General features: G+C 44.8%; 1 protein-coding gene across 1 annotated transcript in view; it reads right to left on the bottom strand.

Annotated features, from left to right (window-relative positions):
- The window catches only part of LOC138633915 (kalirin-like), a 93,999-nt gene that overhangs the window by 20,036 nt on the left and 59,959 nt on the right, over positions 1-14,004 (bottom strand). The window contains 2 exon segments of the mRNA XM_069720446.1: positions 8,757-8,924; positions 9,009-9,087. Of these exon segments, the coding sequence (XP_069576547.1) occupies positions 8,757-8,924; positions 9,009-9,087 (247 nt within the window).

Below are 14,004 nucleotides of genomic sequence, written 5' to 3'. Positions count from 1 at the left end.
ACCATATTTGGATGAGCTGGGAGTGGAGCCAGCAGTGGACCTGACTGATCTGATTGGAAATCATGACGATACTACATACCGCCTACCGACTGAAACCTGACTGCGTGTGCGTGTCTGTGTGTCTGTCTGTGTGTGTGTGTGTGTGTGTGTGTGTGTGTGTGTGTGTGTGTGTGTGTGTGTGTGTGTGTGTGTGTGTGTGTGTGTGACGGCTGCAGTCAGGTGAGACTCAACAAGGGAACTTTTGTTCTGCAAGCGACAGTAAGACAGACTGTCTACTGTTAAAAACTCCCATCACTCACTATCTTTAATTACACACACACACACACACACACACACACACACACACACACACACACACACACACACACACACACACACACACACACACACACACACACACACACACACACAGGATGAATGGCTTCATTATCAGGACAGTAGAGAAACTCCCTCACATCATCTCTCCTCTGAACACCTGACTTCCCGTTTCCTCCTGAACCACTGAGCCAGGCAGGGAATCGAACCTCCACCTGGACCAGAGTCTGAGCCCCACCCACCCACACACACACACACAGTTCAGCAGTGTCTGTTTTTAGCAGGAGGATAAAAGAAGTATTATCATGTGTGAAAAGTACGAAGACTGCACTTGTCTATCTCCTCCTCCCTCCCTCCCTCCCCCGCCTCCCATCATGCTTTTCTGTCATTGACAGGAAGAGACAGTAATCTGGGAAGATGACATTCCTCTCATTCCTCCCTCCCTCTCACGCCTTACATATCTGACACATTCTCACACACACACACACACACACACACACACACACACACACACACACACACACACACACACACACACACACACACACTTATAATTGTCGAACACTGATTAAATCAGAGCACCAAACTCATTTTGAACATTAAAGACTTCCAGGAACACGGGACACCAACAGACTCCAGAGGACGTTTGACTGCTTTTTAATCAAATATTCACAGCTGCAGCTTCATGAGACTCAAAAAGTTCAAGCAGCAGGACCGACCGGAGAGACTTCAGAGTCAAGGCTTCATAAATTGTGAAGAAATAACAAAAGGCATGCTGGGAAATGCTGAAACGACACAACAAACTGTACAGTAAAGTTTTGAATCCTGTTCCTGAACACGCAAAGAATAAACAACGAAATATTAAAGAGTCTGCCGTTTAACTTCGAGAATAAACCCCCAAAATCTTTCACTCGGGTTTCTTTAACTCTTTTTCCTCTCCAGCAGCAGCGGTCGTAGTAGAATTAGGACCAAGGAGCTGCTCCACTGTTTCCTAAAATCCAAACATGACTTCCAGCATCACACCGAACCGCAGCGGTTCGATCGACTTGCTCACTTTCTGCATGAATGTTCCACTCGAAGACGAGCAGGAACCAGAGGAACCGGTTCAGCTGCAGGTCTGCGCTCCGACCTGCATGAGGCCGAAGTCCTCGTCTGAGTTAACCTTTAGCTAGAGTACACTAACCTTGACACCCACGCACACACACGTGTGTTCCTTAAAGGAGCAGTACACGGAGATGCAGAGGAATTTCACTAGGATAACAGAGTAGTAGCTCCGCCCCCCAGAGATCTAATTGGTCGACTTAACATTTGGAACAAATCATCAAGACATCACACCCTGCTCATCACTAGAAATATCACTCCGCCTTCTCAATGGGAATGTAGAATTCGAATTTTATATCATATTTAATATAATGTAGTTTCTACTTGTTATAGGTCTATTAAATGACCCATTTGGTGAGGTCGGGTCTCTTTTGGTCCTTTTTGGTCGCTCCGAGCACCCGTACCGTAACACCACGGATAGTCACGCACTTACAATCCTAGCGGCGGCTAGCCGGACCAGTTTGGTTTTAACAAACGACACGGTGCTAAAATGTTAAAAACACGAGTCCATGGATATCTTTGTTCATCAGATATCTTTGTTCCAACCAGACTGAGCTAGCTGAGCAGTTTAGTGTTTCTATGTTCTGTATTTATTCTGTTGCTAGGTGGTTGCGAAGGGTCGGACTACTTCCTGCAGTAGTAAACATCGCATATGTTACCTGACAGTCTACTGACACGACTGATCGTTTTCCAGTTGTTTGTCGTACCCCGTGTGTTGCCATGGAAACAGAGATCGCTCTGACAAAAAAGGTTTTATATTTTGAGAGCGAATTGCTCCACAATATGAACACATTTAGATTAAATGTTGTACGTAGTTTAAAGCAGAATATTTCACCCCAGTTTACATATTAAAAGTTTTTGCGTGGACTCTCGGGAACCAGGCGACTGAGCTGTGACCTCCTGATCATACGTGTTGCTGTTACTCACTGAACACAGGTGAACTTCAGGTTCATCGTAACTGCTGTGAGCGACAGGTGGGCGAGGTTGCTACGGTGGACACGTCCATTAAAACAGAACAAGACCCAAATGAAATGAGTCTAAAAAAAAGTCTGGTTTGAAAAGTGTCAAATAAATCGTTGTAGTATCAGATTCAACTAATAAAAAAAAATCCAGCTGACCCTCCTTAAAGAAACACACGGTCCAAACTGGAAGGCTTTTACTTTCAAATTGGACCAGTGGTGTAGCTTTGATCGCTCTCTCCAACAGACGGTCTTTACAGCTCCGCCCCCCTGCTGTTGCGGTCCAGCTAAAAATATTGTATTTATGTTATACAGTCCCTCCAAGAAATCACGATCTTGTTAATTTGCAATAATCATCACAAATTGAAGCAAAGTTGCAATATTTTTTAAATTCTCGCAATTTTCCGACAAAAAATGTCGTCACCTGAAGCTGTGCTGAAACTATCAATGACAAAGTAAATCTTTTCAAATTAAAAGTTTTATTCATAAAAAATAACTCATTTCCAATCAGACGGGCTCTGTTCCTGTTTTCATCACCAAATAAAACTCTGAACAAGAGGAGAAACAAGAAATGATGGGGTTTGCGGAAAATGAAATTTTTAAAAAAATGGAAAATTCACTAACATTTTCGAATGAAATGATTACAATCAAAGGAAGTGATTCCATATAGACTGCATGCTAGTTTTATCTACACGTCTAGTTGTCAGAGACGCCACTTTGTTTGTGTGCATCCAGCAGATCTATGTGTTGAATGAACATGAATTAAACAGCATCTAAAGCTCTTATTTTGACAGCTGACGTAGTCGTTGTTTCCATATTACAGTCACAGAACTGTCTGTTCTGGAAAGAGAGAAAGCTTTTAGGAGCTTTTAGAAACTTCAATAAAGTTCAATAAATACATATACAAAGATTATAACTCATATTTCTGTGATGTGCAGCAGGATTATTATCACAGGAAGTGATTACAGATGTATTCCTTTTTCAGGTAGTGCTTCAAAAAACTCAACTTGCAATTTTTTTTTATTCCTGCAATTTTATGCAAAGACTTCACTTAACATACAAATTTGTGACGAACTCTGCTGCAAAATCAAACATTTTTGATCGCAACAATCACAAAAAATCCTCCTGGAGGGACTGATATTTATCATATTTATGAGGACCCGTTTGTTTCTCTGCTGTGTTTCTGTCCTCTGATGTCTGCGTGTCTCGCTGTGGGCGGAGCTCCACCTCTGCTGTATCTACGCACTACTTTCTGTGTTCTTTAACTCTGCACACCTCCAACTTTAAATCCTGACTTCAGTTCTTCTTCAGCTTTTAGAAAACAGACTTGAGTCAGACATTAAATCCGTGTGACCCGTGAGGTCACCTGTTTACCTGCAGGATCGAACCTGGTGGTGAACGACGGTGTCTGAAGCCGAGTCAGCAGATCTGTGACCAACACACCCAGACAGAGAAACGGCTCAGAGAGGGATCACTCTACTGAGTCAGGACAGTGAAGGCTTTGATGCACACACACACACACACACACACACACACACACCCTGCAGCAGCAGGAAAACAGATTGCCCAATCCAACATCTGATTATCTGCGAGGACAAAGACACAAACTGTCCTCCCGACTTTCTGTCCGCGACACACCACTTCCTGTTTCAGCTCATTTCACATTCAAATTCATTTCCACTGGACGGATGATTCCAAAATAAAACTCTGGAGGACAACAGGATGTCCTCTGCTGCAGTCAGCCGCTGTCACGCTGTAACACACGTTCTCTCACATATGTGAATTCTGAGAATGCCATCAGCTTTGACAAACCTGTCCCCTGCATAAACACACCATAACTTCCTTGTTGGTAAAGTATGCAACACACACACACACACACACACACACAGAGACACCCCACCTGTGCCGTTGCAGCAGCAGCAGCAGCGGGCGAAGATCCATCCACAGCAGCCCTGGCCTCGCTTCATTTTGCCTCACACACGCATCCTACAGCTACACACCTCTCCCTCACACACACACACACACACACACACACACACACACACACACACACACACACACACACACACACACACTCTCTCTCTCTCTCTAACTCGACCACGAACTGGACCATCAACTTCTTAACCGGATCGACTGAGAGCGTGTGTGCGCACGCCAAGAGTTTCAAGTCCACACTGAGAACGGACAACAAGAGGGAGAGACAACACATGATGGGGGAGGAGGAGAGGGAGGAGCCCACACACACACACACACACACACACACACACACACACACACACACACACACACACACACACACACACACACACACACACACGCAGAGAAGTCAGTGTTCATTAACCACTACTTTTCTTTTATTGTGACGGGTCGAGAATCAGGTGTGTGTGTGTGTGTGTATAAGCAATTACATGAGCTGAACTTTCTTCTTTTTTTTTTTTTTTTACTGGGGCTCATCTGCTAACACGGAGGGGGCTTATGGTCTGTAACACAACTAGCCGCCAGGGGGCGATCAAGTTATTTCGGCCATCTTTCTTTTCCTCCAGGAAATCATGATCTTGCAGTCGCAAAAATAAATGCAAATTCAACAAATCTCCACAATATGCAATATGTTGAAATGCACTTATTGTAAGTCGCTTTGGATAAAAGCGTCAGCTAAATTAAATGTAATGTAATGTAATATTTACCAGCAAAATTTACGCAATTTTTCCACAAAAAACATCATGAACAGAAGCTCTGCTGAAAGTATTACAACATAAAGTCACGTTTCAAAATAAAACTGTCTTTATTAACAAAACTATTTCCAACCAGCGAGGTTCTGCCCCCCCCCCTCTCACCATCAAAACAAACTGCTGCTAGCTATCCGCAACAACAGGAAGTGACGGGGTTTGTGGGAAATGTGGTCTTATGATGGAACGAGGAACATGTTAAATGAGTTTTCTCCACTTCCAGCTGGAAGAGACTGAACTTTGTTTTAATGTGATTTAAAAAGCATCTTTCTGCAATGTTACCACAAAAAAACCTACTTAAAATATAATTTTAAAATTTTTAATTGCAGCAATCACAGCAAAATCCTGCAGGGATGAATCTTTATGTGCAGTCTGTTGCGGTTTACAGTGAAAAGCATCTGATGAACCACAAATTTCCCTCATCGGGTGGTGGAGACCAAAAATAGAGCTAAAACAGTGTGGTCTTAGCACTTTCACACAAATACAGGAGAACAAATCAGTACTGATGTTGCTGCATGTCTGCTGGAAGAGTAAACAGTCCGCTGTTTGCTAACAGAGTTTCAAAATAAAAGGGCAGAATATCGCTTTTTCAAGCTGCACTGCATTCGTTGTTTTTTTACGCGAGCTAACAGATGGGAACTCTGGGGAGGAGGAGCCAGAGGTGGATCCGACTGATCTGATTGGAAACCTGACGATACTACATCTCGCCCACCGATAGCTGTAACCTGACTGCACCACAGGCCTGTCAATCAAAAAGACACGCCCCCAAAAACAGGTCTTTTTGAAGCTTATTTTCTAATGAACGAGGGATTATTTTCAGATGGACCTCCAGAAAACTAATAAGAAGGAGTGACTTTAGCTAACAACACAAAGATAAGCGCTGGAGACATTTTATTGACTTTGTATTTGATGAGAGAAGTTGAATGGGAGTCTATGGAGCCGGAGGCTTTTTGGAGCCGACCTCTAGTGGCACTCGGCGGTATTGCAGCTTAAGACACTTCTGCATCGGAACCATTTTTCAGACCCGGAAGCCACGAACACTTTTATATACAGTCTGTGGTCAGACCACAGCGCCGAGCGGGAACATTTACTTCCTGTATCAAAAGCTTTTTACTGTAAATGGTGAGCCTGAAAATGTTGTCTTTTGTTTCAATGTCACAGAATAAAGAGCTCACATGTGGTTTTACATTGAAAAGCTGGTCTCTGTGTTGTGTTTAAACCGTGCCTGACTAAAACGCTGACATTCTACTCGGTGTGTGTAAATGCCTCCCTGCTGTTTGTCTGCAGCAGCAGGTGAGACGTTAGCCCAGATAGATGTCCAGCGGCGCCCCTGCAGTGACCCACTTCATCCACCCAGCGGCTCTGCAGAGGAAGGACACCTCGCTGCTGCAATGTCACCACCAAAACTGGGTTCATCCACAGCTCACGCTCCGATGGCCGCTTCCTGGACCGGATAAAAACACGTAGGAACTCACGGAGAGCTGATTATATAATATATATTATTATATTATATATTTTTTATGTTATTGTGTGCTGGAGCTGAAAGAGTTCCACCGAGATGGGTTTTTACTTCAGAGTCTGTCAGAGGACAAGGAGACCTACTTTATACAGCAGTCACAAGACCACACAAATACACACACCACAAACACACCACGCGCACACACACACACACACACACACACACACACACTACATACACACTGAGACATACACTGAGATGCGCACACACACAGAGACACAGACAGAAGCAGCAGTGTGTGTCTTCAGGTTAATTATCAGTCGGACTCGTTGATTAACAGAATAAATGAATGAATGAAACTCTTCAGCTTGTGTGACAATGAACACTGAAGGTTCTGTTCTGTTCCCTGGAACTACATCCTCTCTGGGTCGGTAGGTGTCCTGGTTTAAACAGGCTTCATACTTCACACCTCAAACAGATCAGCTCAGGTTATGTTTCTCTCTATGTGTGTGTGTGTGTGTGTTTATTTCCATATGTAGCGGCTGCAGTCGTTTTGATTTGCATCACAACACAAACACAAAGTATCTTTGTCATCAGCCAAAGGAGGAAAACGCAGGCAAATCAGCTGATCTCAGTGTGTGTGTGTGTGTGTGTGTGTGTGTGTGTGTGTGTGTGTGTGTGTGTGTGTGTGTGTGTCACTACAGTAAAAAGTAATCCTCCCACAGAAACACAAACCTCCTCCCTGATGTTTAGAAACCTTTGAAAATACTCTGATGTGTGCGTGCATGCGGTTCGTGGTCAGTTATCAATGCTGTAAAATTAGATGTTTCTTAAGCCTTGTCCTGAAGATAAGCCGCAGCTCCCTGTTTCCACCTTCTGTGTCAGTGTTGAACCTAAGCGCGGAGTTCAAAGAGTGCAGCAGCGCCCTCTGTAGGACACACACGGAAACACTCCACTGTGTGTGTGTGTGTGTGTGTGTGTGTGTGTGTGTGTGTGTGTGTGTGTGTGTGTGTGTGTGTGTGTGTGTGTGTGTGTGTGTGTGTGTTGTCACCTTTAACATCCATCCACAGTCGTTTTAGTAACATTGATCCACCCAAACCAGCTTCTTTTATGTGAACAATAACAAACTGATGCTCAACACACACATTTTGTATGATTGGTACTGTATGCTTTTTTTTTTTTAATGGTTTCTGTATCCACAGTTAAACAGTTTTTCTAAATTCCTATTGCAGTGAACCCAACTCGTGTGGACAAACTGGTTTGAAAAGGGTCAAAGAAATTGTCTACTATCAGATTTAACTCATACATTTATTTTTTTTTTAAATGCCCATCCTGAAAGAATCATGACTGACCTTTTGTGAAATGGAAGGGCTTTTAATTTGAAAAGACCTGTAGTGTAACTTTGATCTCTCCCTCACTCTTTATAGCTCCACCCCCCTCTGTTGCAGTCCAGCTGAAAACACTGTATTCATATAATTTACTCTAATTTGTGAGCAGCTGTTTGTTTCCAGCTCAGTGTGATAGTCTCTGCTTTGTTTGTGTCCTCTGATCTCTGCCTGTCTCACTGTGGGCGGAGCAGACACCACTGTTAATCCATCAGCGTTGACAGGTTGGACAGGTTAAAAAAATTAATTCATAAAAAATTATTAAATTGTTTTTTTTTTTAAATAAACCTGGACGACCCGTCAAATTAAGTCTGTGTGAGCGAGCTACTCAAAACCGGGTCACGTTCCCCCCGGGGTTGGAGACCCCCGATCTATACGTTTCACCTCTGTGTAGAGTGGTAAGTATGGTAACCGAGAAGAAGGACTCCCGTGTAGTAAACAGGATGTGATTACAGCTCGTTGTCGGTGCTGATCAGCTGATTGTTGGCGCTCCAAACAACAAAGGAAAGACAAAATCAGCAGATAGTCAAGGGAATGTCTTCTGCACGCGCTCAGAATACATGTTCTGATAAATCCTCCCTGCAGATGCATTTAAAGACGCATCCTGCTTGTGTTTACATCTCTGAAGGAGCCACAGGGGCCGTGCTGTAATAACCATGGGTGACCAGCAGAGGTCCTCACAGATCACTCCGAGTCTCTGTCACATTCAACATATACATATATACACACACACACAGACACACACACACACACACACACACACCTGAACGCTGATCTGGTTCACCATCACAGCACCTTAAGCTCCGCCTACCTTTTCCCGAGCTGAAGAAGCAGTCCATCTCCACGCTGGAGCGCGAGTGGGACACGCAGAGCGCCGAGCTCGGCACCAGGCCCTCCAGCGGGGGGCTGCGCTCGGTGGTCCGGACCAGACACCAGCCGGGCCGCTCGCTGGGCCGCTCCAGCAGCTCCACCGTCTGACCTGGAGACACGAGAGGACGGACAGGTTTGTCTCATGTCGGTTTACAGGTGGACGTGTGACGAGGACGGACGGGTCCTGTCTCACCTGTGGTGACCGACATCTCCGAGCTGCATCCCGCGGTGAAGTCCTGCAGGACAACGGTGAGCTCACATCCTCCGGAGAGCTGCAGACACAGAAGAAGACGGGTCAGGACCCCTTCACAATAAAACTACTTCCTGTGTGTGTATGAGGCGCGAAGAGGGAGACACAGTGAAGAAGAGAAACCTCACCCGAACACACGCACACGCACACACACACACACACACACTTTATTAGGAACACCTGTCCAAAACAGGGTCAGCGGGGCAGAGCCTATCCCAGCGAGCCAGAATGACATCAGTCATCATCAGGCTTGACGGTGATGTAAGCAGAGTTAATGATCCATCAGGAGGACGTGCTGCTGAGTGAACCGTCTTCACGGCAGGTATGATGACCTTTAACCCTGTTCAACTGACAACCAGCTGCTAAAACATCCAGACAGGCACAGCAGCACACAGAGCAGTGAGTCAGCTGACCAAGACTCAGCACCTGACCCTCTTTTAACCCTTTACTTACCCTTTATTTAACCCTCTTTTTTTTTTTTTTACCCTTTATTTAACTGGACCAATGTGACACGTTCATCAAAAGTCCACAGTCTGTCCAAGGTGTACATTACTGACGTCTTTAACGAGCCAAATAAAAGACATCAGACAGGTGATGTCGGACTGAAATATAAAAAAAGCTGCAACATGTAAATTATCCTCCTCCTCATCTACCATGTTTTTTGTTTTGGAAAATGTTAGTGTGTTTTAATGTGTGTGTGTGTGTGTGTGTGTGTGTGTGTGTGTGTGTGTTAATGTGTGTGAACAACGAGGGCTAAAGGTCTCCTAGCAACAAGAAACCCCGTGTCTATAAAGGTTCAGGTGAATTTATACCCGACAGATGGCCCCACACACACACACACACACACACACACACACACACACACACACACACACACACACAGCTGCGTTCTGATTGGATGATTTGGGTTCTCTCCTCCAGGTAAGTCTGTGTAGACTGCTCAGAACCGGGTCGAGTTCTGGTCGACGGTGATCTCCGGTTTGGAGACACCTGAACTAGACACTACCGTTTACAGGCATTCCCTGAACGCCTCAGCAGATGCTCGTTAGCCGCAGCTCTGTGTGTGTCTATCAGCTGATCATTCACACACACTCATCACCATCGTCCGCCTCATCCAACAAACGGCACAGAACCTTCTGGACCTGAGCAGGTTCTGATGCTTCTGCTGATGCAGCGTGTTCGTTCTGCCCGACGCGGTTTCCATCCACCAGAACACATGACCATCACAAGCTGCGCACGGAGAGGGGTCATATGACAGATAGCAGCAGAGCACAAGACACACACACGTCTGAGAATATTCCCGACGCTCCGCAGCAGTGAGAGAAACATGAACACACATAACGCAGGCAGAGTGACACTTCACACTCGTGTAAACATCTTTGATGAACTTTGATGTTCACATGTACATTCTCAGACTGCAGCGTGTCGATCAACATGGGACACATTCACGGCCTCTGAACGTAAAGAGTTTTAAGATCCACAAACATTTAGCAGAACATTTTGTCGAGGTGGTACCAAATGCAAAATGTATCGGAACCAATCAGAACCATCAGTGAGGTCACCCGTTGGTTTGTGAACGCTATGAAGCCTCCAGTTCAGATTCTGTCCGTCACCATCTTTGCTAGTTCGGAGCGGTTTGGAGCAGGAAGTGACCATATTTGGACGAGCTGGGGGAGGAGCCAGCGGTGGATCTGACCGATCTGATTGGAAACCTACGTCCCGCCCACCAATAGCTGTAACCTGACTGCACCACAGGCCTGTCAATCAAACAGACACGCCCCCAAAAACAGGTCTTTTTGAATCTTATTTTCTAATGAATGAGGGATTATTTTCAGATGGTCCTCCAGAAAACTAGTAAGAAGGAGTGACTTTAGCTAACAACACCGAGATAACTGCTGGAGACATTTTATTCACTTTGTATTTGAATGTATGAGAGAAGTTGAATAGAAGTCTATGGAGCCGGAGGCTTTTTGGAGCAGACCTCTAGTGGCACTCGGTGGTATTGCAGCTGAAGACACTTCTGTATAGACCTCATTTTTCAGACCTGGAAGCTACAAACACTTTTATATCCAGTCTGTAGATCAGCACTAATTCATCCCTTTGTGTTGAAGTTTCTAAAAGTTCTTCAGAACTTCATAACCCTGCAGCTGTAAGTTCTCCAAACTAAAAACAATCGAAGCTGTTTGTTTGAGGGCGGCAGCGGCAGACGGAGGACTCTCAGAGAAAAACAAATGCGGTCGAAAACAGCAGGCAGACGCTGAACGCAGCTTACAGGAGTGGAAAAATCCCTCGAGTTCCAAGTCTGCATGGCAGTGATTGTTTTAGAGGGAGACTCCTTCAGACCCGTTCACATCTTTACATCCACCATCAGAGCAGAACCGGAGCTCCAACAGCAGCATCACCATTGGAACCGTACCGGCATCACACAGGCTGGAAACATCAAAACAAACCAGCGTGACACGACATGTTCATCACTCAGAACCAAACCGCTGTGACCGAGCACGTTTGGGCCCGAATACGACCAATCAGAACGACCTCGTAGTGGGACAAGAAGAATAAGAGGAGGAGACTCTGGAGCTCTGCAGGTTAAACTGTGAGATCAGACGTCACGCTGTGAACAGCAGAAACATAAAAAAAAAGAGCCGAGAGGAAGTTCTAAGCGGAACGATATCACGATGCATCCGGGTGTTTTTGCAATCACTATATTCTCGATGATATTACAAAATACTGAAAAATATTACATACAATTCAAACAAAATGAGTGTAATCGATTTATTTGTCAGCATCGAGGTAACATTCCTTCAAAATAAAAGAAGACCAGGTGGAGTGTGAACTCCTGCAGATCCTCAGTCTGCCACAGCTGCGCACCGTAGTCAGGTGCCGACGGTGCATCAGAGGAAGAGAATATCAAACATTTTGCTGTAAACGTCCAAACAAAACCGACCGAAGACGTTAAGATAATTGCGTCGCGCACGCGTGCTGCCAAACACCTTTATGAGCGTGTGGACGCCGTTAATGCGCGTCTGCTCCGTAATCTGAATGCAACTAGCTGCCGACTCGTTTCTCCTGTCTGTCTCTGTGGCAGCTAATGGCCCGTTTCCTGTCTGCCCCACACACACACACACACACACACACACACACACACACACACACACACACACACACACACACACACACACACACACACACACACACACACTGTTTAACCATTAATCCGCCTCCACACACACACACACACACTTTACAACACCATGAATGAAAGTCAGCAGTCCGGTTGCGAGTCGGGGAACAGGAAGTGGGAAACCATGACAGAAACAGTTGGATGAAGACATTTGAGGCTACGAACACCTGATGCACCGTTTTCAACTTCATCGTCTGACAGATTTGTGTGCGAGAGGTCAACATGCAGTTTGCGTGTCCTCAAACTTTGTCTACATGTCCTCCAACAGGATAAATCCCACATGTTTCCACCAGCAACAAAAGACGGTAAAAAAAACAAAAACAAACAAGACATCAGCAGGACGGAACGAAGACAGAAACGCTTCTGATTTTTATTAAACTTCCGTGGATGTGTGATCTCAGACGTGATAACGGGGTCCGAGAGAGAAGTCTGTCCGTACTCACTCTGCTGCTCTCTTTGAACAGTTTAAAGCTCATCCACTTCGGCATGTCGACCTTCCTCGGCTGTCTTCCCCCGTCGCTCTGACAACTCCCTCGTTTGTGTCCTTGTCGCACACGCAAACACGCCCTCACACTCTTCTCTCTCTCTCTCTCTCTCTCTCTCTCTCTCTCTCTCTCTCTCTCCTTGTGTGTGTGTGTGTGTGTGTGTGTGTGTGTGTGTGTGTGTGTGTGTGTGTGTGTGTGTGTGTGTGTGTGTGTGTGTGTGTGTGAGACACAGAAAGTCATATGAGCAGCAGAAGGCTAAAGTACAGCTTCAGTCTGAATGCATCTGATTCATGAGAAGACGCGCATGTAAACAACCGGAGAGAAGTTAACGTTCAGCTGCGACCGGTACACATTCAGGAAGCATGACGATACTCGACAGAATATTATCCATTTATTTGGATATTTTACTCCCTAAAATAAATGTCTGTCGCTTCCAACCAGCAGCAGTTTGTCTTTCCGTTCACCTCCATCGTGTTTGTGTGGCAACAAAAATCAGAGATAGAAATCGTTTCCACTGTTTACAAAAAGAGTTTGAAATGTGAATAAGAACAGAAGGTGAAGATTTGTAAATCACATAAACTCATTTAATTTCAAATAGACCAAAGACAACATATCAAATGTTCAAACTAAGAAATTTTATTGTTTTGAAAAATATCTGCTCATTTGGAATTTAACGGCAGCAACACATAAAAAAAAAAGTTGGGACCGGGTCAACAAAAGACTGGAAAAGTTGTGTAAAGATTTTTTTTTTTTTTTTAAATACCTGGTGGAACAGATCAGTAACAAGTTTGGGTATGAAAAGATCATTTCAGAGAGGCGGAGTCTCAGCAGTGAAGATGGGCAACAATCTAGGAATAATGTTCCTCAACGTAAAACTACAAAGAATTAGTGGATTTCATCATCTACGGTTCATAATATCATTAAAAGATTCAGAGAATCTGGAGAAATCTCTGAACACAAGGGACAAGGTTGAAAACCAATATTGGATGGTGGTGATCTTCGGGCCCTCAGGCAGCACTGCTTTAAAAACAGACACTCTTCTGGAGTGGAAATCACTGCACGGGCTCAGGAACACTTGTGAAAACCATCGTCTGTGAACACAGTTCATCGCTGCGTCCACAAATGCAGGTTAAAACTCTCCAAAGAAGAAAGCAGATAGAAACATGATTCAGAAACGCCGCCGCCTTCTCTGGACCCGAGATCAATGAAGATGGACTGATGTGAAGTGGGAAAAGTCGCTTTGGATAAAAGCGTCAGCTAAATCAGATGTAAT

The sequence above is a fragment of the Brachyistius frenatus genome, unplaced genomic scaffold (genome assembly GCF_029030835.1).
Source record: "Brachyistius frenatus isolate BFR_SWC_R1_liver_20210118 unplaced genomic scaffold, ASM2903083v1 Contig_241, whole genome shotgun sequence".
NCBI classification, from domain to species: domain Eukaryota; kingdom Metazoa; phylum Chordata; class Actinopteri; family Embiotocidae; genus Brachyistius; species Brachyistius frenatus.
This window is presented reverse-complemented; position numbering and strand designations above follow the sequence as displayed.